This window comes from Python bivittatus, unplaced genomic scaffold (assembly GCF_059951505.1).
Source record: "Python bivittatus isolate LINGU-HERP-01145 unplaced genomic scaffold, Pbiv_v1 ctg000020_np1212, whole genome shotgun sequence".
NCBI lineage: Eukaryota > Metazoa > Chordata > Lepidosauria > Squamata > Pythonidae > Python > Python bivittatus.
In genome coordinates this window covers 123,487,650-123,511,532 of record NW_028277030.1, presented here as the reverse complement: position 1 = coordinate 123,511,532, position 23,883 = coordinate 123,487,650, and the positions used below count along the sequence as shown (strand labels likewise).

The following is a 23,883-nucleotide window of genomic DNA, read 5'->3' as shown; positions in this document are numbered from 1 at the left end:
CTCCTTTTTGCAAGGCGCCGCCAGCATTTTTCCTCCCAACAGAGTGAGAGTACCCATTTATCTACTCACGTGAGTTTTCGAACTGTTGGGTTTACAGGAACTGGGGAGGAAACAGGAGCTCACCCTGCTAACGCGAAGGCTGGACTCGAACCACTGAAGCGTCGACCATTTCTGGCCAGCAACTTTCAGCATCATTAAGTCACTGCGCCACCGCGTCCCCTCCTTACCGCCTACCTCTTCAATATTTCTTTTATATCATGCCATGTGATGAAGATATGATTTCTACCACCTTCCCAGCTGTGCTGATATAAGGCTGGCTCATACTCATGATTAATTATGCTAGCATTAAGAAGTAAAATATGATGTAATATCTATAAATCAATAAAGAGCCAGTATGACAATTAAGTGGGAGCAATATATAATGCTAGTAGAATGCCTGTTTATAATTATCCCTAACAGTTACATAACTCACAGGTTAACATTTAAATTTTTAACATCCAGAGAAAATTTTGAGACAAATATACATTCTGACTGCACAAAAATCAGTGATTTCTCTACCATGATTTGATTTTAGAAAATTGGTCTTGTTTAGGTAGACAGCAGAACAGTTAACTCATATTAGTACCCATTTATTTCCTATAAGGCAAAAATTCCAGCTCTTTCCTTTTCTGACCTTTTCCTACCTCAGGCCTTATTCAGAATAATGCAGGTCCTTCAAGCTATTCCCTAAAAGGTATCTATTGATTTTTATAAGAACCCCCTTACCAAAAGATGGTATGGTATCTCTCTCACTCCATAATTCTTTAAAAGCTGTTCTGGGCTTTAGCCTCTACAACTATCAGCAGTCTAATAATTATATTTTTAGAATGTTATTAAATGTTTTAAAACATCCTTTTAAAATCTTTTAGCAATTTAGGAACAATTCAGATCATTCTCCTCTCCCGCTATTTTCAATTAAATCTATTTTCCTAATCCAGAATTTTTCAGTATTTTAGTTTACATTCTCATCCATTAGCACTGGGGTAATCCCATAGAAAGGCCGCATTGCTACTGCTGGAATGATTTCAGCTCCTTCTTCTGAAGGCCGAGGAGCAATGCAAATCCCACCAGTTTCTGGAAAGATAATGAGAAAGAAACACCAATAAAAATGAATGCAGTCTCTGTTTTTCTGGAATTAAATAAAGACAAGCAACCTTTTTGGACTGAGGGCTGCTTTCAATTTTGTGTGCTTATACTAGATTTATTTAGGAACAAATTTTTAATATACTATAGGAATTGACAAAAAAGTTCTCCATCTATTTCCATATAAAAATACCGGGAGCTCCTTATTTACCCCCTCCAAACCTGCTTATGTTCCAACACAATTTCATGTACTTAGCAAGTAATTTCAGCAGCAAATGATAGAAATGCAGGGAAATTATGGAATATATTTCCTTGTGTTGTTTTGATAGCACTTCAAACTGTTTGCTTAAAAGCGGTTTACGAGACTAAAATACTATTATAATATAGGATTAGAACCTCCCACCCATTATGGGCATTCCGTGATTATTTTCAGTTCAGGTCTGAGCCTCTTAATCATTCTTTCTTCATTTCTATCAGGATAAATGTTAAATCAGATCAGAGATTTCAACCTTAATCAGATTTTATATAGCCTAACACACAAAAAGTAGCAACAGTAATACATAAATTAAAAAAACAGTCCAATTGTGACACAAACTGTATCTAATGAAAATGCATTACTTACATGTAAATATTATACCAGTTTTTAGCCCTCTGTACACTAGGGGAGATGGGACTGTTGCCCTAATTGGTTACAAAACAATCTTTCATTTTCCTTTCATTTATGGAAATGGGGGATCAAGTCTGGCTAATGGAAAGTTACAGAGGTGACATATCCTTGTCCTAATTATGAATCATTACAGAAAAAAGGACTAAATATATTATCACATATGCACAACTTTAAAGCCATTTATTCACCCAGCTGGAAAGAAGATTTTATATAAAGGAAGGCAACAAATTTATCCTGAGAAGTATTTATGGCTATTAGAAAGAGATGCTGCATTTTAGAATGATTTCAAATATCTGGCCTTAGATACATCTTCTTTAAGGTCTTTCTTTCATGCATCTCAACATGTGTACAATTAATAGTTTTTAAAAAGAAAGAAAACCACATCAGAAGTTACTCTTGGTTACCAATCATTTTTGAACTGGCAACTATGCAAAAATGGTGTTATAGCAGAAATGGATACCAAGTGTGTAGAAACTGGTACTTTTAGAGAGACTGATGAATCCTAAAAAGTGCAAGCACTTACTTTAAAGTCACATTTATTGATTTTTTTCCCATCTCATTTTATACTCATTGTTCCTTGGTGGATCACTGCATCCCAACAGCTGTTTTGGAATTTTTTTATTTATTTTGATCTGTTTGCTTACTATGTTTTCTATATTTTTCTTAAATAAACACACTTAAGTCTATAGAGAATGAATAATTTCAGATATAAATGGACTGAGTTTGTCTACAAGAGCTGAAGACCTGGGGAAATAAACACTCAAAGAACTAGTAAATAGTCAAGATAAGAAAATATAGAGCTAAGAAAATAAAGAGAGAAACACAGACATAAAGATTTTTTTTTCTTCCTAGCATTTTTCCCACAGGTGCAGGGCCCACTTTTTTCAGATTAACCAAATGTTGATCCATTGCTTGCAACAGGAATTGACCAACCAGCTTGTCACTTGAGCCTGACATTGCGGGTTGAGAGAGAGTGACTGGTCCAAAGTCATCCAGCCAGCTTTCATGCCTAAGGCAGGACTAGAACTCAGTCTCCTGGTTAACAAATAACAAATAATATTTATTACTTTAATATCAATTAATTAATATTAAATATTAATATTAAAATATTATAATAAAATTAAAAATATAATATAAAATTATCCTCTAGAATAAAGATAAAAATGTATAGATTAAATAAGATGTAAGTAGTTGTAAATGTATAGTTAGACTCTAGATTAATATACATAGTAACAGAATAAGTAGGAAAGAAGTAGGAAATAAGACCCAAACATAGAGTTAGTATTAAGAGTAAAAGTAGAGAGTAGGAGTTTAATTTTGTATAATAAAGCAATCCCTAGTGCTAATTTTTTGTGTCTGTGGTCTCTACCAGTTTAAGAAAAATTCTAACAGACCACAATTCAGAGCTCTAGCATGAAGCTTTTCATACAGAAGGACACCAATCTTGATTCTAAAATGTGGTCAAGCTTCACAGGAATACTGGATTTGAGAATGATCCTAATGCATTGAGCCTGATCACACTTTTTAAATATATTAATACTTAAGAATCTGCACAGTGAATTTCCCCCACCTCTCTCATAATCTCCCTTTCTCTTATCCACTCAAATGCTTTCAAATAGATTTGCAAAGCTTGATTTGCTAATCTTTATGCATGTTTGAGTTGATTATTTGTGGCATATCACTGCTTCAGAGAGCAATGTTTGAGAAACAATAAGCTGCAGTAATTATGCTATTTTTAAACCGAAAGTAAGAACTGCAACTGACCTAACACAATGACAAATCAATATGCTTGCAAACTCTTTGCAAGAATTGTTATTGTTATTTATATCCACAAAAAATAAAACTCACAAGTGAGTACATTTGTTTTTGTATCAGGTGATCAGCTTTTTTTTCATTAACTGTGAAAACATCACTACTTTAGCTAGAATGACCAACATTATGATGTTATGTGGGGAACTTGAATCAAAGTGTTCCCAGAAACTAACAGGACTATTTCTGGAAAAGGAGCCTTGTAATAGTACAGGTAGTCCTAGTTGAACATCCACTCATTCAGCGACCAAAGTTAGAACGGTGCTGAGTGAGGGGGACTTCCTACTGGTCCTCATAGTTGCAGCCATCGCACCTTCCTCATGATCATGATTGTGATTTGGGCACTCAGCAACCAGCTCGCAATTCCAATGTCACAGTGTCTTGCAGTCACGTGATCACCATTTGCAACCTTCACTGCCAGCTTCCAACAAGCAAAGTCAACGGGGAAACTGGCAGGAGGTCGCAAATAGCAATCACGTGACCGCAGGACTCCGTGACCACGTGGGATTCCAACAACCGCAACTTGGACTGCTGCAACTGCTGTTGTAAGTTGGCACAGTCATGTGACATCGTGCCTTACAACCATATCCCTTAGTGACAGAGTTCCCAGACAATTACCATTGGTAAGTGAGGACTACCTGTAATCAGACTTTGCAGGAGGGGTTAGAACAAGGCTGCTTCAGGAAAAAAATAATATTTCCTTTCTTTCCTCCATCCCAATGCATAATGTAATGGTGGTTTTGAGTCAAATATTTGATTTTATCAGTGTGTGAGTCTCTGTGTGTATGTATGTTAATATTTCTCTTGAAAAATCACTCTTAGAGCAACTAAGAGTAATTTTCCAGAGGGTTTCATGCAGCCCTTCACCTAATTACAAAAGTCCTATTTAAACAATCAGCTCAGATCTCTGGTAAGCATTATCTGTCACCTTCTTCATAATTTGTGGCTTGGAGGAAGAGATGTCACAAAGAAAGAGAAAATGACAAAATGAGAGCAAAAGGAAAAAAAAAAAGTATATCAGAGAAAACTGGTGGTCCTGCTCATTTCTGGCACTGACCAAAAGAGTTTTTCCATAACAGCCTTTCTTCTCTTCGTACTTTGTAAATGTACTTTCTTTGTACATGTACTCTCTGTGCATGTACTTTCCAAGTCCAAAGTCCTCTCACCCCCTTACAAGAAACTGATGTTCCTTACACCTGCCAAATTCAGCAAGAAACATTTCTTGCACATTCATAGTTTTCTTTCCATAGCTTCTTTGATACAACTAAGTGGCACCCTGCCATGCCACTGAAATTCAAAGGTAATGATAGAGGGCTCCAAACTACATTAAAGCATGCAACTCATAGTTTGATTATTGTGTATATTTACCCTAAATAGTTTGGTGTAATATTACCTAGAGGATCACTATATGTGTGTGAGCCTGCCAAAGAATCAATACTGGAGGTTCGACTTGTTCCACCATACTGCCACATTCGACAGGAAGGATTTTTTCCATGGTGACCTCATATTTTTGTAATTCCCTCCTCATGGAGATATGTATGTATGACCTCAACACTGATGGCTTAAAGAAATCAAGCATTTATTTCAATCTCCATATGATATTTAAGGAATATTTAGCTATTACTGTGGTTTAGGGTTTTGTTTTTAACTGTATGTTTTGAATTCTTTTAAGCTGCACTGCCTAAACATTGTTAGCTACTCATGTTGGGCTAAGCAACTCTACATGAACTGGGAAGGATTAATTGTAGCAGCTAATACCATGTTAATATATACAATATATATAATATATACATGTTAATATCCCTTGGTAGTTGTGAGGTTCTGGAAAATTCTATTAACCTCGCCCTGTTTGTTGCTCCTGTTACTGTTCCTTCCTTTTCTCTCATGGTATGATTACACAGGCCAATGTTTTCTTCTATTGTTTGAACTGTAAATAAAGTATATGTTTGTTTATATGAAGATGGTATAATTCTTTAAGAGGGACAGTTGGCTCAAGAAGGAGGGGGAAAGAAGAGGAGAGAAATGAAGATAAAAACAGAGCTGAAACCAGTTAAAAGTAGTAATCACAAGATTGCCTAATAATTTCTGTTCTTTACCACACTTTTTGCTGCATAGAATAACTCATACCATGCAAAAACAGAACTTGCATGGTATGAGTATGAATACACTTGCCAAAAACAGAAAAGAGAGACTGTGGCTCAATAAGCAAGGAACAGAGGGGAAAAGTCAATAACATACAACAGAAAACCGGGGAAGTTTGGGAGAAAGAAAAAGAACCTGCTTCTGAACAGGAAGGCTTAGTGAAATAGTAGCTTTTGAGTAGGGATTTTAAAGAGCAAAAACAGATTATACATAAACATACACAGAAAGAATGTTCAAAATACAGAAGGCATTACAGGAAAATAAACACAGATTCTCAGAAAGTAAATCATACTACACATAATACAGTTACAGGAAATAAGAACAGATAGGGTAATGTTAATTAGTCTGTGTTATAGCCAAATTTAACATCACATCTTAACTATTTTGAGTTATACATTGCATTTCTTTTCTCAATGTAATCAACTTATCTAGAATCCAAGGCCAAGAAATTCCTATTTGTAAAATTTCTGCATTTTTAAAAACATATTTCATAGAATCCTTTTATTGGAGATCTAAGACATGAATGAAATAAATGTATAGTACATATACACAGCATGAATGAAACTGAATGCAATTCAGATCTTATTAAAGAAGTACAAATGTGATTATCTTATTTTGGAAAAAATGCCACAATTATCACTGTGCAAAATCTTTAGCAACCTTAATGTCTGAAACCAGGCTATACTGTTACTTTTCTGGTTATATTTTTCCACTCACTACATTGATTTTACCTGTTTGCCACCAAGTGTCTACAAGGGTACACCTTTTGTCTCCTACAACGTTATAGTACCAGTGCCAAGCTTCATGATTTATTGGTTCTCCCACTAAAATTCAAAACAGCAAAAGAAATAATTATACATAATAATTATACAATAATACAATAATACAGTTACTGTATTAAAAATAGTTTATAGCTGGTAACGAAGCAACTTCGCCTGAAGACTGGTTAAAGACACTGGGTACAATCAATCCTGTAAGAAAAAGACTGAGAGAGGGATGACATGCTGACAATATTCAACTTTATTAATCCTTTTCATAAAAAAAAAAAAAGAACATGGAATAACAGAAAAAAAAATTTAAAAACTATGAACAGACTTTTTTTTAGAGATGCTTTATGGAACTGGAGGCTAATGTCTCAAATAAGGATGTAATATGTACTCTGACTGGGAAGCTTTCCAGTCTGGCATTTCTAAAGATTTTTTTTTAAAAAAGACCAGATGAGGCTAAATGGGGGTTATACTCTTACAGCCCTGTTTCACTTTTAAGGGCTTTAAATTTGCAGAGAAATCTCTTTTTTTCCCTGTGTTTCTTCACAATGACTTCCATGGTCTTTGCAAGAATCACTGAAAAAAGGAAGAAGTTTCCTGCAAAAAGCTTAGTTCTTCTCCCACAGAAAATCAGCAAACCCTTTGATTTTAAATAGAAATAAAATTTACCCTGCCCATTCTCACCTGATCCAAGAGTAGTAAGAGAAGATCTGTCATATTTCTTCACATATTCATTGCCATACTTCAGCAACAAACGTAATGCAGTTGGAGCACAGTAAAATTGGTTAATTTTTAATCTTTCTACAGTTTCCCAATAGCGACCTTAAAACAACCATATAGTTTATGAAGTAAGCTCCAGAAGTATTATAAGCTCAAAATATTTCATACTAAATGAGAATGCATATCCAGAGCACAAACACATATATTTAGAAATACACAACCACCTTATTTTAAACCCACGAAGTTAGGATAGTAAAGAAAAATAAAAGTGACACAATTAATGCAGTTGAAAAAATACTGTGCATGTGTTTCACATTATTTTGAAGTATGAGGAGGTGGTAGCACCTGGCTGATATTGTCTGGGCTCAGATGCTAAAGAGATTTAAAGTACTTGGATGGCAGACCTCTAGAGAATATTAGTGGGGGAAGCTGAAGACACATCTTGGAAGAAAACAGTGGCAAGAGATTTGAAAGCTTAATTTTTATTCATCAAAATAATTCTAAAAAGTAAAGTTTCCTTCGAACTGAGCTCAGGACTCCAAGCCAAAGTGAATTTTAATTTAATTGTTAAATCCCCCCCAAATTCTGATTAAATTCAAAACTGAACTTTGGGTATTGTTTATAGATTATCTATCTTGGTGGCTTAATGTGTGTATTTTTGAGTTGCTGCAGCAAATCAATATATTATGTCTTAACATTTTGTACAGTTCAAGCTTCAGGCCTGAGCAATTCATCTAGTAATTTATATAAAGATGACACAGCTCTTTAATTATACCCAAATAAGGACATCTGGCACATCATTTACATTTTTTAAAAATGTAGCAATAAGGTGTTTAGTTTGTTGTAAACCAACCAACCCTAAAAACTAACATTCACTATCTGGGCCTTGCATGTTATTCTTCCACTACAGCTTCAACTGAAAATATTTTGGACTGTTTTTTAACTGCAGTATCATCTATAACAATTTGCAGCACCCCAGGCCTGTCTCTGACCATTCACACTTTCCATCCTTAGCTATGAAGAATAACTGGTCCATTGCTGCACAATGAAAGGAAGGCATTGGAAAGCCACATATGGTTCTGGAAGCCATATATATAACCCTCCCCAAGCTGAGTCTCACTCAGAACTCAATCTGAGCTCTTCTGAAGGAGACTACAGAACCCAGACCAAGGAGGGCACTCTGTCTTTAGAACAGTCTTCCCCAACTTGGTGTATGAGATCCATGTCCTCACTGACTTAGGGAGAAATTTTTGGCACTGTGATCTAACACAGCTGGAAACATCAGACTGGAGAAGGCTGTTTTTGAGGATTCCTTGCTACAGTGCGGCAAAAAAGTATTTAGTCAGCCACCAATTGTGCAAGTTCTCCCACTTAAAAAGATGAGAGAGGCCTGTAATTTTCATCATAGGTATACCTCAACTATGAGAGACAAAATGGGGAAAAAAATCCAGAAAATCACATTGTCTGATTTTTAAAGAATTTATTTGCAAATCATGGTGGAAAATAAGTATTTGGTCAATATCCAAAGTTCATCTCAATACTTTGTTATATATCCTTTGTTGGCAATGACAGAGGTCAAACATTTTCTGTAAGTCTTCACAAGGTTTTCACACACCGTTGCTGGTATTTTGGCCCATTCCTCCGTGCAGATCTCCTCTAGAGCAGTGATGTTTTGGGGCTGTCGCTGGGCAACACGGACTTTCAACTCCCTCCAAACGTTTTCCATGGGGTTGAGATCTGGAGACTGGCTAGGCCACTCCAGGCCCTTGAAATGCTTCTTACGAAGTCACTCCTTCATTGCCCGGGTGATGTGTTTGGGATCATTGTCATGCTGAAAGACCCAGCCACGTTTCATCTTCAACGCCCTTGCTGATGGAAGGAGGTGTTCACTCAAAATCTCACGATACATGGCCCCATACATTCTTTCCTTTACACGGATCAGTCGTCCTGGTCCCTTTGCAGAAAAACAGCCCCAAAGCATGATGTTTCCACCCCCATGCTTCACAGTAGGTATGGTGTTCTTTGGATGCAACTCAGCATTCTCTCTCCTCCAAACACAATAAGTTGAGTTTAGACCAAAACATTCTACTTTGGTTTCATCTGACCATATGACATTCTCCCAATCCTCTTCTGGATCATCCAAATGCTCTCTAGCGAACTTCAGACAGGCCCAGACATGTACTGGCTTAAGCAGGGGGACACATCTGGCACTGCAGGATTTGAGTCCCTGGCGGCGTAGTGTGTTACTGATGGTAGCCTTTGTTACTTTGGTCCCAGCTCTCTGCAGGTCATTCACTAGGTCCCCCCATGTGGTTCTGGGATTTTTGCTCACCGTTCTTGTGATCATTTTGACCCCACAGGGTGAGATCTTGCATGGAGCCCCAGATCGAGGGAGATTATCAGTGGTCTTGTATGTCTTCCATTTTCTAATTATTGCTCCCTCAGTTGATTTCTTCACACCAAGCTGCTTGCCTATTGCAGATTCAGTCTTCCCAGCCTGGTGCAGGTCTACAATTTTGTTTCTGGTGTCCTTCAACAGCTCTTTGGTCTTGGCCATAGTGGAGATTGAAGTGTGACTGTTTGAGGTTGTGGACAGGTGTCTTTTATACTGATAACAAGGTCAAACAGGTGCCATTACTACAGGTAACGAGTGGAGGACAGAGGAGCCTCTTAAAGAAGTAGTTACAGGTCTGTAAGAGCCAGACATCTTGCTTGTTTGTAGGTGACCAAATACTTATTTTCCACCATGATTGGCAAATAAATTCTTTAAAAATCAGACAATGTGATTTTCTGGATTTTATTTCTCATTTTGTCTCTCATAGTTGAGGTATACCTATGATGAAAATTACAGGCCTCTCTCATCTTTTTAAGTGGGAGAACTTGCACAATTGGTGGTTGACTAAATACTTTTTTGCCCCACTGTATATGCAGAAGTTCTGACCACACAAAGTCAAGGGCTAATCCTTAGCTAATAAATCATGTATTGGGAGATGCTATACTTGGAAAACATTAAAGGCTGTGTTCTTTGACTCAGCAAAGGCTTCTATTAGCAAACTGGGGAGAGATGCAATTTTCAGCCAGCAGTCTCTTTCCCTTGACCTGCTTAAGAGGTTTGGGGAACCCTGATGTAGAGCGAAGAGGGAATGGCCTTGAAGGAAGGAGGAACAGCTGCTATGAAGGCAACAGTCAGATGAAAGGGCCTAACCCCAGGTCAAGAAAGTAACTTGAGAAAACATCTCAGACCAGCCCCTCCCTAGTTCACATCAAGTTAAAGGGAAGGAAGGGAAAGCCCATTCAGGCTTGCAAGATTCTGTTACTATAGCTGTTGCAATAGAAGTAGTCCTGACCTACATTACCTTGGTTTCTTAGTCTAGTCTACCTTGTAGGGCTGACACCTTCAAAACAATCCATGTTACTAGGACAATATTCCAATTTACCCTAATTTATGCAGTTGTTAATGTACATTGCTGGAGAACCTTTTTTAAAAAGCAATGTGAATTCTAGACTTTTTCTTATTTGACATCCATACATTTTGTGACATAGGCTTTTAAACAAATATCCCCAATGTAAAGTTTTTTTAAAAAAATATCACTACTGCTATTTCCATACAATTCCTGATGTGGATACATTCTCAAGAGTTTTGATTAGGGAAAGATCAGCAGGTATCAGCAGACTTTATTTGATGCTAGAGTCCATTCTGCTTCAAGGTCCAATGGGAACAGAATGTCCAAATTTTCCCCAGTGGAATCCAGAGTGAAAAATCATTTATGTGCCTAAACATGGCACAGCAGCTACAGAGAGGAAGAAAAAATGGCAAAAGAAAAAAAAAAGCTAATGTAAGCCTCTACTGAATCAAATAACCTCCTGTCAACAGAGGGGCAAACTGGATATAATCCAGGTTAATAACATAACAAACCTAATGCCATACTTATCACATACAGCCATCATAATGACCAAAATACTTAGGAAAAATCCCTTTTCAATATCTGGCCTTATGTTGTTGATTTCATGTTGTTTAGTTTTAATTTATTTCATTTTTTATTTCATATGGGACAAGAATTCAAGAAAGAAGAAAAGGCTCAATCCGAAGCAATACATTTGTGGACTTGCTCCCTGCTGACTGATAGCAGTAATCTAAGGTTGCAGACAGAACTTTTTCCAGCCCCATCTGGAGAAGCAAGCAAGTAACCTTTAAAGTTTAAGGAAAGAATGATTCTATCATGACTAACTGCCATACGTTATGCCCACTGCTGTTTCTATATATTATGTTTACAGTTTCTACCTGGATCTGGATAAACGGGAGTACTTTCGAACAAAACTGTGGTGCTTCCGTTGCAAAGTGGTCCATAGACAACATAGCTGTGTCCTGTGATCCAACCAATATCTGCTACACAACCAAAAATGTCATCTTGTTTGAGGTCAAAAACATGCTATAAAGACAATATAGCTGGTTAGAATCAATTTATCCACTTACTTATGAAAATTATTATGGTCAGGATATGCTTTTCAATAGTCAATATATGATCATCCTTGCGTGGAGAAGTAACCCAATCACAGATTCAGGCAAATCACTTTTCAAGGCTTCCAGTTCATGGTTTCATGGTTTTAAACCACATATAAGGAAATTTATTCCCTCATTAATTGCAGAATAAACAGAGATTTTGTTAACTATTTCACAAGACCAGAGTAATTTCAGGTACCATTCTTCCCACAATTTAACTTAACTATCGTTCTTCCTTTCTTTGAATAGTAGAAAATATATATACCTGTATTGGGATACAGTGAGGGTATAATTAACCAATCTTGTAACAGGTGCATTTGCACTGAAGCTTGGCCAAATAGCCCAATTTTTTAAAATGTAGCATTCCAAAATTAAATAAAAATTTCTGCTTGAGAAATATATTTCTCTTTTAGTAAACATATTTGAAATTTGAAATTTAGATACACGTGGACCTGATTCTTTCAAACATTTATTTTTTGAAAAATGAATTAGGGTTCTTAATCATTCATAATGGAACCCACAGAATCCTTTCAGTTTGATTAGCTTCTGACAGACGGTGCATAAAGTACACCTCAAAAATACTGTGGGAGTTTGGGCAGAGCTATAAACCTTTATTTATTTTGGTTCATTCTATTCCCGGAAGATTTGGGTTCATGACTTCCCCTTTCCTCTTATCACTTCCAGCAGAACCTCAAGAAGTCTGTTTTTGATCAGATCTGGTCTGCATGTAATTTTTAGGGCTCTGCAGCAATCCAAATTCAAAGGAGGAAAAGTGATTTAGAGCAGGGTTCCTCAACCTTGGCAACTTTAAGACGGGTGGACTTCAACTCCCAGAATTCCCTTGCTGGCTGGGGAATTCTGGGAGTTGAAGTCCACCCATCTTAAAGTTGCCAGGGTTGAGGAACCCTGATTTAGAGCATGTGATTAAAGCAAATGCATATTTCCAGATATGCAGGTTCTTTAAGCGGTTCCCCACAGGTGCTTTGTGAACACCCTTGTGTACTCTGGATCACCTTTTTCTCTTCAACTCTAGATTGTTGCACAGTCCTAATAAATTTAATACCAGTTCGTAAATCAATTTTTTTTAGCCACACATCATGTTCAAAATGTCCAACTCTGCAAAAATTCACTGTCAGCATGATTTTCACTTTGTTGACAGTCAGTACTAAAATAAAACAACAAAACTTTAGGGATTCTGCCAATACCTTGTGTGTTAGGGCAGCATAAAGCAGATAGCCAGCCTGGGTATGAACAATTCCTTTAGGTTTTCCTGTGCTTCCTGAAGTATAAAGCATAAAAAGCATATCTTCACTGTCCATGATTTCAGAGGGACAAACCAATGCTTCCTTAGCCATCTCCTAAAAAAAAAAAAAATTCCATTGGCAATTAAATGAAAACTGGAGCAATATTCTCAGTTCATAGAAGTGTTTTTTTCCTTCTTCAATTTATTTCACCTTTCACAGAGAAATAACAAGAGTGCAATGCAATTTTGGCATTTAAAGCACCCAAGGCAATTATTATTATTTGAAAGCTGAGTTGATAATTCAGGTTCCATGCTTTGAATGGAATTCAATATAGATTAGCTATTTGGGAATACTGGATTCAATGCTTCTCCTGGAGTTGTGGCCATGAATGACTTTTACATACTGCCTGGTAAAACAGCTATACCCTCATCCAAAGACATTTTATTTTGCTTCAGTGGTTCATGCCTAAGTCACATGTAGGTATCCATAAAAATTATAGGTTTGCCATCCAATTGCTAATAGTTTGAGCTAGAAGAGGGAAATAAAAGCATCTCACAACGTATTTTACCAGCTTCATTCATTTCCAATCTGATTTTGGAATCAAGGTTCAATTCAGTGTTTTGGTTTTGAACTTTCAAGTCTAAAATGACCTCAGATCATCCTGTCCTAAATGAACTTGACCAATAACACTATTCTATTCTGGAAACCCTCCTCCATGTCCTTTTCCATTTCTGTTAGAAGTACAGACAAAAGGGCATATTTTCAATTTTGCTGGCTAATTATACAACTTTCAGGCAATGAATACTGTTTTACTGCAGAATGCTTTCAATGATGTTCTCTGCTTTTTATAGAATTTTAAATTTCTGGTTATTATTTCTTCATGGAAGATTTTTAGGAAATAAGCTTGCAACTGCAGTTGGTAGAAGTTTCCTTTGTGTGTACAGGAACCTTCCTGAGAATGGGAATCTAATCTGTGCAAGGATTCCTAAAGCAAGTATTATAACTGTAACAAAAAGGAGATATATTTAATGAAAATGCACAACCGAGATAAGCAAAGCCTAGTATCTGGCTAGCTACATTCTACCAGGAGAAAGTCAAAAGAGCTTGACCTCTTTTGTGTGATGCTGTCTGGGAAGAAAAGCAAAAGGAAGTAACTTCAAGTTAACAATCTCTTAAACAAGACCAGTCAGAGTGGTAGACAAGGAGGGGACCTTAATTCTTTATCTATAGAGAGCCCCAGACATTACCCTGGAAAAAAACATGCAGAAACAGTTACAAAAATCAAAGCATGCCTGAAGTCATTAGAAAGAAGCTCAGATTGGCTCCACTCAAATTCACTAGGGTGAAAGAGGGAGGGAAGGGAAAACACAGGCAGGCTTGCAAGATTGATGTCAGCCATTTGAGGTATGCAATTCAGGAACAAACTCCACAAGTTTTACTGAAACAATAATTTACTGATATAGACTAAAGTAACAGAAGCTTGAAAGCCTGACTGACAAGTGAGAAGATTAAGTATGAAAATCCTTGGTGTAAAGATAGCATACACACATCCACACACACACACCCCTCCCCAAAGGCTGGTCCTCCACCACACTATGTAAATCACAAAGTCTACTATAGGGTTAAAACTGGCTAGGCAACATGTACTGTACTGTTGGCTTCCTACAAGAAGAACAAATATCATCCTGGAGAAAATTGACAATTGGTGTAAGAAACAGTTTCTTCCTTCTGGTTCTATTTCAAAAATAAAGGGGTGGGGAGGAATCTGTTCTCTGGGCAAGTTCTCACTGATAATCTCATGCCAGATTTTAGTTTAGTCTTTGAGTTTCATAATCTAGGCTTCAGTATAACACTCAATACCATGCCGTGTAGAAATATCTGATGAAAAGGAGTATTATGAACACCACGAACTTACATCTTCAAGGAGAATATCATGACTGCATGTATCGATTTTGTTGTCCGTTCTCTGAGCCACAAAGACGCATTTGACACTTGGACAATTCTTTACAGCTTCATCCACAGTGTTCTTTAGTTCTACGATCCGTCCTCCTCTGATTCCCTGGTTAAAGGTGATTACTGCTTTACATTTAGCTAGCAAGAAAAATAATTCATAGAGTCAGCATGTTTTAATCTACTCCTCTGCTTTGCATTATAATTAATAAAAATAAATAGCACATAATATATTGTAAAACAATAATTCCTATATAGTAGTGAAAAGCTGAGGATTGTTTTCCTGTTATAGCAAAAACAAAATGTGTTGTATGAAAGTAGAATTGCATGTAAAAGCTTATGGAGACTCCTTGTATACAACAAATTCTCAGAGTCCAACAACTGCACTTTTGTTGACATGCTGATTTTTCTAATGAGAAAGTTGCATTTCCCTGCAATAACAAAACAAGCCATAGATTATTACTTGGAAAGTTTCATCTGAAAATTACTCACCATCATTTATCCTCCCTGCTAAAGATTCTGCACTGAATCCAGCAAATACAACTGTATGAACAGCACCAATTCTGGCACAAGCCAACATGGCAGCCACTGCCATTGGAGATACAGACATATAGATAGCAACTCGGTCCCCCTTTTTTATACCATTTCTCTTTAAGGTATTAGCAAGGCGACAAGTCATGTCCAAAAGTTCCCTGCAATGTAGAAAGGAAATGACTTATCGTTTTTTTTGTTTCACTTTATAAATATGAGATATCAATCTACAAAGAAAAACTGATAAATATTTATCCAGCAAACTTAAATTTAAATCTAATCACTTAAGCTCAGCTTTTGTAGATTTAATTTCTGCTATTTACCATGATAAACATAAATTATGCAAGCTCTGTTACAATAGCAACAATTTTAGATGCAATTTAAAATGCAGAGATATTACAAAACAATTCTTAGATATAATAATCTTTTGGATAACTAAATTTGCTGAGCTAAAAAAACTAGCTGATTTTCTTGAATTACTGATATCATGAGAAATATCTGGTATTCATCAACATTCCTAGCGTTAAAACTACATTAAAGAATACTATGTAGGAAGCAGTTTCCTCGCTAAGCCTCAAGATCTGTTATTTAAATTCATTTTGTAACAGTAATAATAGCCTAATGCCAAATCAAGAATATCATTTAAAAAAAAAAATTCCTCTTCCTCCTCTTATTCTCTCTGTTGTTGTTTTTAACAGTTACTTTTATAGTTCAAATGGATTACCAAAGGGATGAAAGAAAAGCAAGTTATTTGCCCAGTGCTACGTATTACCTTCATGGCTAAGCTAGATTATTACTTGGAAATCCCATGAGACCGAGCTGGGTTAGTGAACTATCACTCCAATTTTACCGTAACTCTCATTATCTCAACATTATTCAGAAGTATGTTTGAAATCTGCAGGATCCTGCATAGTAAAAGGTCATTTTCATAAATAATTGTGTGAGGTCAGAACTATACGTCAGGATTCTGACCTGTGCTTGTCTCACAATGCTAATGTGGATATCAGAAGGCATTTCCAGGGGGAAGAGGTAGAGAGAAGAAGGTGTTTAACCCTTGTAACATCCATGGATTCCCATCTGCAACTGCGCTGTAGCCATGCCCTGGTCCTCCTACTGTGCTCTCAGATCAGAAGAGCCTCAGCTGCAGGGGAAAGAAAAACAGCCTAGAAAGGATTCCAGGGAAGACCTGGCAAATGCAGGAGACATTATATACTTTTCCTTCTAAATTCCAGTTCTCCCTCATAAATGTCCTATGAGCAGACTTATATTAATCAGAAAATACCAGCAATTCCTGTTTCCATGAGGATTTCCATAGATGGAAGATAGGTCTTAGTCAGCTATCTCAGACTAAGATGTGAGACAGAATGAACTATCTTGCTTCCATTAGATAATACTTTTTACTTTATATTGCTTGACACTGACATTGGTCTTGCTAGAGTGAGGGGCCACTGACCTCCAAGAAAAGTCAGTTATGCAAAAATTGATTTACTATATGTGAAACATTATTGTTGTTTGTAATCCATGGTTTATGCAGTGAAATATGTATTTGTTTAATTAATTAATAGTTAAAACAAACCATGACAAAGTGTGTATGAACCCAGCTAATATCTATCTACCAGCTTCTGGCTCAGCCATATAGCCCAGATTTCTCAACTAGCTGAGGTTCTGCTTCTTGCCTTGATTCTGAAACAAACCCTTGAACCCTGACAATTTGAAACCACAATTCTCAGCTAACTTATGTGCCTGACCTTTGTCTTGGACCCTGCTCTCAGTTTCCTGTGGCCTTTTTCATATGATATGGTAAGCCACAATACTTTCTTATCACAAATGTGCCTGCTAGTTCCTACCTTCATCTCTACTTCTGGCTGGAATCTCCATAAAAAGCCATCGTGAAGTTAAGGCTATGTTCTATTCTGGATGACAGCTGCATGCATCCTATGTTTGTTTAGCTGTAAACTAATCACAGATGCATAGTCACATCACTCAGGAGAAGAAACCTGCTGCCACCTTCACATTAATAAGACTCATGTAATTTATCATGTAGCATGAGTTGTTGACTGGCTCCCCTATATCTCTGATCTTGCTAACCATCAGGCAGCTCTTCTGCCTTGAAGAGGACAACAGAGCTGCAGAATTGCAGTTTCTCTGTCACCTCATTCCTTTTTTCTGTCTTGTACGCATATATATGAAGCAGAAGAGGAAGCAATCCTTGAGAGGTCAGTCCTCCGAGCAAGAGCGAATCAGCCACATTCTAAGAGCTGCATGACATTCATGCAGGAGGTATTTCCACCCACAGCCAAACCATTCCCAGTTCTCATTCTAAAAAGAGCTAGTTTCTTGTAGCCCGTCCATAAATAGAGATACAAAGCAAAATATGGAGTTATTGGCCACTTTATAATAAAAACTTGTTTCTTCATTCCAGTGTTTTAGCAAATGAAAAGAGTCCTAATATTTATTGTCAGACTGTATGCTACCTGGAGATTTTGAAAGATAAGAAAGATTTGAAAGATAAGGAAGATTTGAGTTTGGAACTCTGGAGAAGTACTACCTGTCAGTGTAGACAACTAGACTGACAAACCGTATAAAGCAGTTTCCTATGTTCCTATTCTAAAACACAGAATTCACCTCCTGACAAATTATGTAGGGCTACTACATTTATGAAAAAGTCAAGCTGCCCACCCCATCCAACAGCACACAGATAAGGAAAAGTGTGTTGTAGCAGTGTCCATTATGCACAAACAAAATTACATCCTATGCTGCAGCTGTGCGCTACTTCCGCTGTAAAAAGTCCTGTGGCTTTCAGCTCAAGGCACATGCAGTTAGGCTAAAGATTGTAACCCACTAGTTTGCCATTATCTGGAAATCCTTGTGCCTGAATAGAGGAGCCAACTCTTGAGCAGCCAGAAGGCCTACTGCTTATCTATCTATCTATCTATCTATCTATCTATCTATCTATCTATCTATCTATCTATCTCCCTCCCTCCCTCCCTCCCTCCCTCCCTCCCAATATCTACATTGTATAACTTTTTCCATTTATCCTTCCAAGAGCAGGCAGACACACTATGAAGTCCAGACAGTTGCAATTTGATACTCTAAAAATGTTAACAGCCCCTTGTGCTAATAGTTCCTACACAGAGAGTGTTATCAGCATAAATGCCTCCATACAGTATTTATTCACTTGCCAATATTATGATATGAACGTCATACTGCAATAAGAGTACATTTTGTTCTGCAAGTCAGACTGGCTCTTTCCACATAATGTACTATATTCAGATGCAATGTTCTTATGCTTAGCATAACAGAGGAATGTTGTTAGAATGCTAGTCCTTTTGGGTTAAAATTGCAAAGATGGGCCTAAATGTTATGCAATGGTTAAATGAATTAATCAAATTGCTTGGGTTCACACACACTGAATCCTAAACTAGACAACAATATTTTACTCTAGCCTATTGTGTAAGCTCAGGCAGTAAACTGAGAACTTTATTTAAGATAAAGAGAGAAAGCTATTCTTATTTTTAACAAAACTACTTTTCAGCTGTTTGATTACATTAAAAAAAGTACAGAAGCTGGTTTGATCAACAGTATTTGATTCTTTGTGAACTTCTGTGGATCAAACTAGTTTCTGTACTTTTTTTGGAGGCTACTTCAGAAACATGCACTCCAATTATAGTGGTCACATCAACCCTGATTGCTCATTGGAAGGATCGATAATGAAGCTCAAGCTCAGATACTTTGGTCACCTAATGCGAAGAGAGATCTCTTTGGAGAAGACCCTGATGCTGGGAAAGATTGAAGGCAAAAGGAGAAGAGGACGGCAGAGGGTGAGATGATTAGATAGCATCACTGAAGCAATGAGCATGAAACTGAGCAAACTCAGGGAGGCAGTGAAGGACAGGAAGGCCTGGCGCAATATGGTTCATGGGGTCACGAAGAGTCGGACACGACTTAACGACTAAACAACAACAACAAATCCATCAACACTGTTTTTAGGAAAAAAGATATACTATATTAACCTTCAACATCCAAAGTGTGCCTTCCAGCAGCAACCATGTTATTCCCAGCATGGATGAATGGACAAGACCATTCATGAAGGGTGCCTTCACAAATTACATTGTCCTTACATGGAAGATATTCTACATATAAGACAAAACAATTATACATCCTCATCAATTTGTTACTCTAAGTCTATCCAAGTGAGGTACAATGTTATAATAAAAACAAAAGACAATCTTCATGCTGTTGATGAACTGTGTATACCAGCTAAACAACCTAAATCAGTTTTCCCCAATCTTGTGTTCTCCAGCAGAGTTGGATTCATAACTCCTAGAATTACCAGCCAACGTAAGAGTTGGGATTGACTTGTATTCCAACACATCCAAAGTAAACTGAGTTAAGGAAGCTCACCTGGCCTACATAGTTTTTAGTTCTGCTCAATCAATTCAGAATGACCTGATAGCAATCAAATGAGACATCAAAACCAGGAGAGAGCTCTATATACAATAGATTGATTCACTCAGCATGCTAAGCTATAATGTGGTTTGTTTAGTGCTGGTTTATTCCACTGTGTGAACTTAGTCATTCTGGTTTATATATGGCAACTCATGTCTTAGTATGTTGCATGAACCCATCACATTGTAGTTTATTTAAAAAGCACAGTTAAGCAAACCATAGTGGAATGTGTTAACCAGAAGAATGTCATTCTCAACTAAAAATGTCATTAAAAATATATATTAAGAGACACAGAACCCACGAACAGCAGTGAATGCAGTTCAGTAGCTTCTCCCCTTTAGCCTCCAGTAAGTTCATAACATTTGGGTTCTTCAAACACACTAAACTAAATTTTGGTTAGCTTATCACAGTTCAGCCAGATAGGTGGCAGCATGCACCTGATTAATACTTGAATGAGACACCACCAGGTACATCCCAGGTCTGGAAAATAAAAATTAAATCCCAGAAGAAAGCAATGGCAAACCACTTCTGCACCGCTGCCAAGAAAACTGCATAAATGCCTAAGGGGTCAACTCAAGGAAGACTTGACTTCGGTTGTGGGTCAGTGTCTTATGTGAATACAGCCAAAGGAATAACATTATGGTTTAGACTCATGTGTAAACCCATACAATTAGGTTATTTTAGTACACCATAGTTCAACTGATGCCTCAGTATGTAGTACAAACATATTATATGTGTGTGTGCGCGCATAACCAGGCTATACAGTATATTTAGCTTATGTTTATCTGCATTCTTAGTTTTGACTTACAATATGTAGTTTTTGAGTACAAATATTTAAAGCTTGACCATTTTGACATTTATTTTTATTCTATTTACTTAGTTAACATACTGTCCAAGTAATCTCTAATCCTAAGAATGGCCTCACAATCAGCAGATAAATCTACATCTGAGCACAATATTGGGGGGGGGGGTGCTCATAATTTTACACTCCCAAATGACACTTCTTAAACAATGTTTACAGAACAACTTGCAGGTCTGCCAGGAACATATGTAAAAATGACCCAAAGTAAAAATTTGTACAAATTATCCCAAGATTTACCATGAAGAATTATTTTACAATGGCAACAGTTATGGAAAATACAGAAACATAATTTTATTTCCGCATATTGCAAAGGCAAGAGCAATCTGGCAACACAGCATGGGTGTCATGAGACGACAGCCCTGCTGTCAGTCAGGTGTTTGCTATAAAAAAACATGCTTGAATGACGCGCTGTGATTTGTTATTTCCAATATTTATTGGGATAAATTTAAAGAAGCCATACATGGGTGAAGATATAGCAGAGGAACCCATACTATCAACTACTGGTTTTATTAACATGTACAAAATGAGAAAATACAGAGGATTACTAAAACATGTTTTATTTTAATACTATTCCTTTTATTTAGTTATTTTAAAAGAAATAGCCACAGGCTGTTCTGCATTTAAAAAATGGTTTAGTATTCCGTGGTCTTAAATTTTTAAAAGTGCTGAAATTCAGAAATGAGATGCTGGGTAGAAGATTTATAACCCTCACTTTTCTCTCATTTCTGTTAGCTGTTTTTGTTAGACTCCACGCATTGGCCTTCCCCACTTGTAAACATACTGACCACTAGAAGTAACAGTGACAGGAAGCAGATGGATCCTGCACTTACCTTACCCTGGAATTCATTCTCTTATTATAATATCTCTATGTTATCCTTTCAAATTCAACTCTTTCTCTCTCTGGTAATGGAGAAAACTCCATGCTGACTCTGAGCTGCAGTGAGGCTAAACAACTTAGGCTTTCCTATCACTATGTAACTTCCTGAGTAAAACATTCTTTTATTTTTTTTTTCCCCACTGGCCCACCAGTATGTGTATTTCTTTCTACAAATGCAGTTCTCCTAACTTTATTTTTCTCTCTACAAGCAATTTTTCTGCTTTGCAAAAGCCATCTATCAATAGTCTATAGCAGCGTTTCTCAACCTCAACAACTTTAAGATGTGTGGACTTCAACTCCCAAAATTCACCCGCCAGCCGTGCTGGTTAGGGAATTCTGGGAGTTGAAGTCCACACATCTTGAAGCTGCCGAGTTTGAGAAACACTGGTCTACAGGGTAGAATGTTTTTCACAGGAAAGCACTAAATCAGGTGAGTGCTTGCTAACAATCTGAAGTAGAGGAAGCAGATGCAAACTTACCATTTCATCAGCTGCTTGTGAAAGAAGCAAAGATTAGCAAGAGATGAAAAAGAAACACAAGCCACTTTGTCAATTTATTCTTTGTCGATTTATTTTTTCTCATTTTGTATTATTATACTGGCATTTTTAACTGTGTTTGCCATCCAAAGTTGCTTAGGCAAGATGGTTGGCCGTATAAATTGAAGGTTGTTGGACAACATTCTTATACCTACTGGATTGAACTACTTATTGTTAATGCTCAAATAACTATGCATCAGTAATTTAATTCTCACCTTGAACACCATACAGTAAAATCAATTTTTAATTTTAATTTTTTTACTATTTTTAATTATATATTTTAATTATATATTTTAATCTAATTACAATCAGAATCGTAACATTGTCAAAAAGAGGAGATTTTGCAACATTACCCATAGTGATCTGTCATAGCAACTGTGACTCTCTAAAAAGGGAAGTGGTTAGCAAAATACTGCAAGATAAGCAAATTGAAACTGCCTACCAAATCTATTCACTAAAATATTTATTACAACAGCAACTAGGACTGCCGGAATTGCTGTTGCTAAGCAACACAGTCACATGACATTGCACTTTAAAACCACATCGCTTAGCGACGGCAATTCTGGTCCCAACTGCCATCATAAGCCAAGGACTACCTGTTGTGAGCAACACTATGTTGCCACTTTCTACACTGTTTTGTTATGTACAGTTGTTTTATTTTGCTGTTTCATTAACTGTATTTTACTTTTTATACTAGCTACTTGGTGGCATAGTTTGAACAGGTACAGTGACTTTAATCATAAATAAACAATCCAGGAAAACTGGATTACTTGGATGCTTACCAAATATCTAACGATTAATTTAAATGGTCCACAGATTAATTACTATGGACAATTTCCATCTGTTCCATATTTTGGTAACAGCCAGATCTGGTATCAGACTGTTTACTTTTCACTGTATGAGAAATAACTCTCACACTGCTACTGTCTACCCTCCACAAAATGACTGGATTCACACATTGCACCATTATAATATGACTTATTTGTCAGTGACTGAATATTATGTGTGAATGTAGTCATAGTGCTTGAAAACCATTATTTATGAGTCAATACAGAGGTGGGCAACCTTTCAGCTGCTTAATGCTTTCTGGAGTGGCTAAGAGCAAAGTGGATTAGGAAATGACACTAAATATGCTAGGCCACATCAGCAGCAGGGCTAGAATTTTCCAGGTTGGAGAGGGAGTCCTCATTTTCTTTGAAATTGTAAAGTCAATTTTAGGGGTAATATTACAGTTCCTGCATATTTCCCACCTTAAACTGTCAGTAGTATATTTTCTTGACAATGGCTGTACGGAATACAGATCTAGAGATCTGGTACTGCATGTAACTCATGATTGGCTTAGCATGATATGTGAACCCAGACAATTGTGGTTTATGCAACAAACAATAATTAAAATAATTGTGGCTTAGCACAATAATGTGAACTAGCCAGAGCAGTGTTTCTCAACTTTGGCCACTTTAAGATGTGTGGACTTCAACTCCCAGAATTGCTGGCTGCAGCTGCTGGGAACCCATAATGGGCACTGGCAAGTTTCTAAGGCATTACTATGTTTTTTCAGTTCTTGTTCATTTTATTCTGAAAGGGCATTTTATATATTTTTCTAAAATAGGATGGATGGGTAGATCTCCCTAAAATTTGCAGAACATATCTAGAATTTCAGCAGTAACTCCAAATTCTGTATCTTTTTTCAGTATTCATCTCAAGTA

General features: G+C 36.9%; 1 protein-coding gene across 3 annotated transcripts in view; it reads right to left on the bottom strand.

Moving 5' to 3' along the window:
- ACSS1 (acyl-CoA synthetase short chain family member 1) overlaps nt 1–23,883 on the bottom strand; it is a 46,385-nt gene that overhangs the window by 7,490 nt on the left and 15,012 nt on the right. Inside the window, exons 2-10 of one of the 3 annotated variants that reach the window (XM_025171827.2) lie at nt 19,467–19,586; nt 16,426–16,594; nt 15,415–15,614; nt 14,888–15,063; nt 12,934–13,086; nt 11,510–11,657; nt 7,192–7,329; nt 6,472–6,564; nt 1,001–1,113 (exon numbers count right to left, since the gene is read on the bottom strand). In XM_025171827.2, coding sequence (XP_025027595.1) covers nt 1,001–1,113; nt 6,472–6,564; nt 7,192–7,329; nt 11,510–11,657; nt 12,934–13,086; nt 14,888–15,063; nt 15,415–15,601 — 1,008 coding nt within the window. In that variant the 5' untranslated portion in view covers nt 15,602–15,614; nt 16,426–16,594; nt 19,467–19,586. The remainder of the gene's footprint in view (nt 1–1,000; nt 1,114–6,471; nt 6,565–7,191; nt 7,330–11,509; nt 11,658–12,933; nt 13,087–14,887; nt 15,064–15,414; nt 15,615–16,425; nt 16,595–19,466; nt 19,587–23,883) is intronic. The other 2 variants (XM_088149052.1, XM_007436188.4) reach the window with 2 other exon arrangements.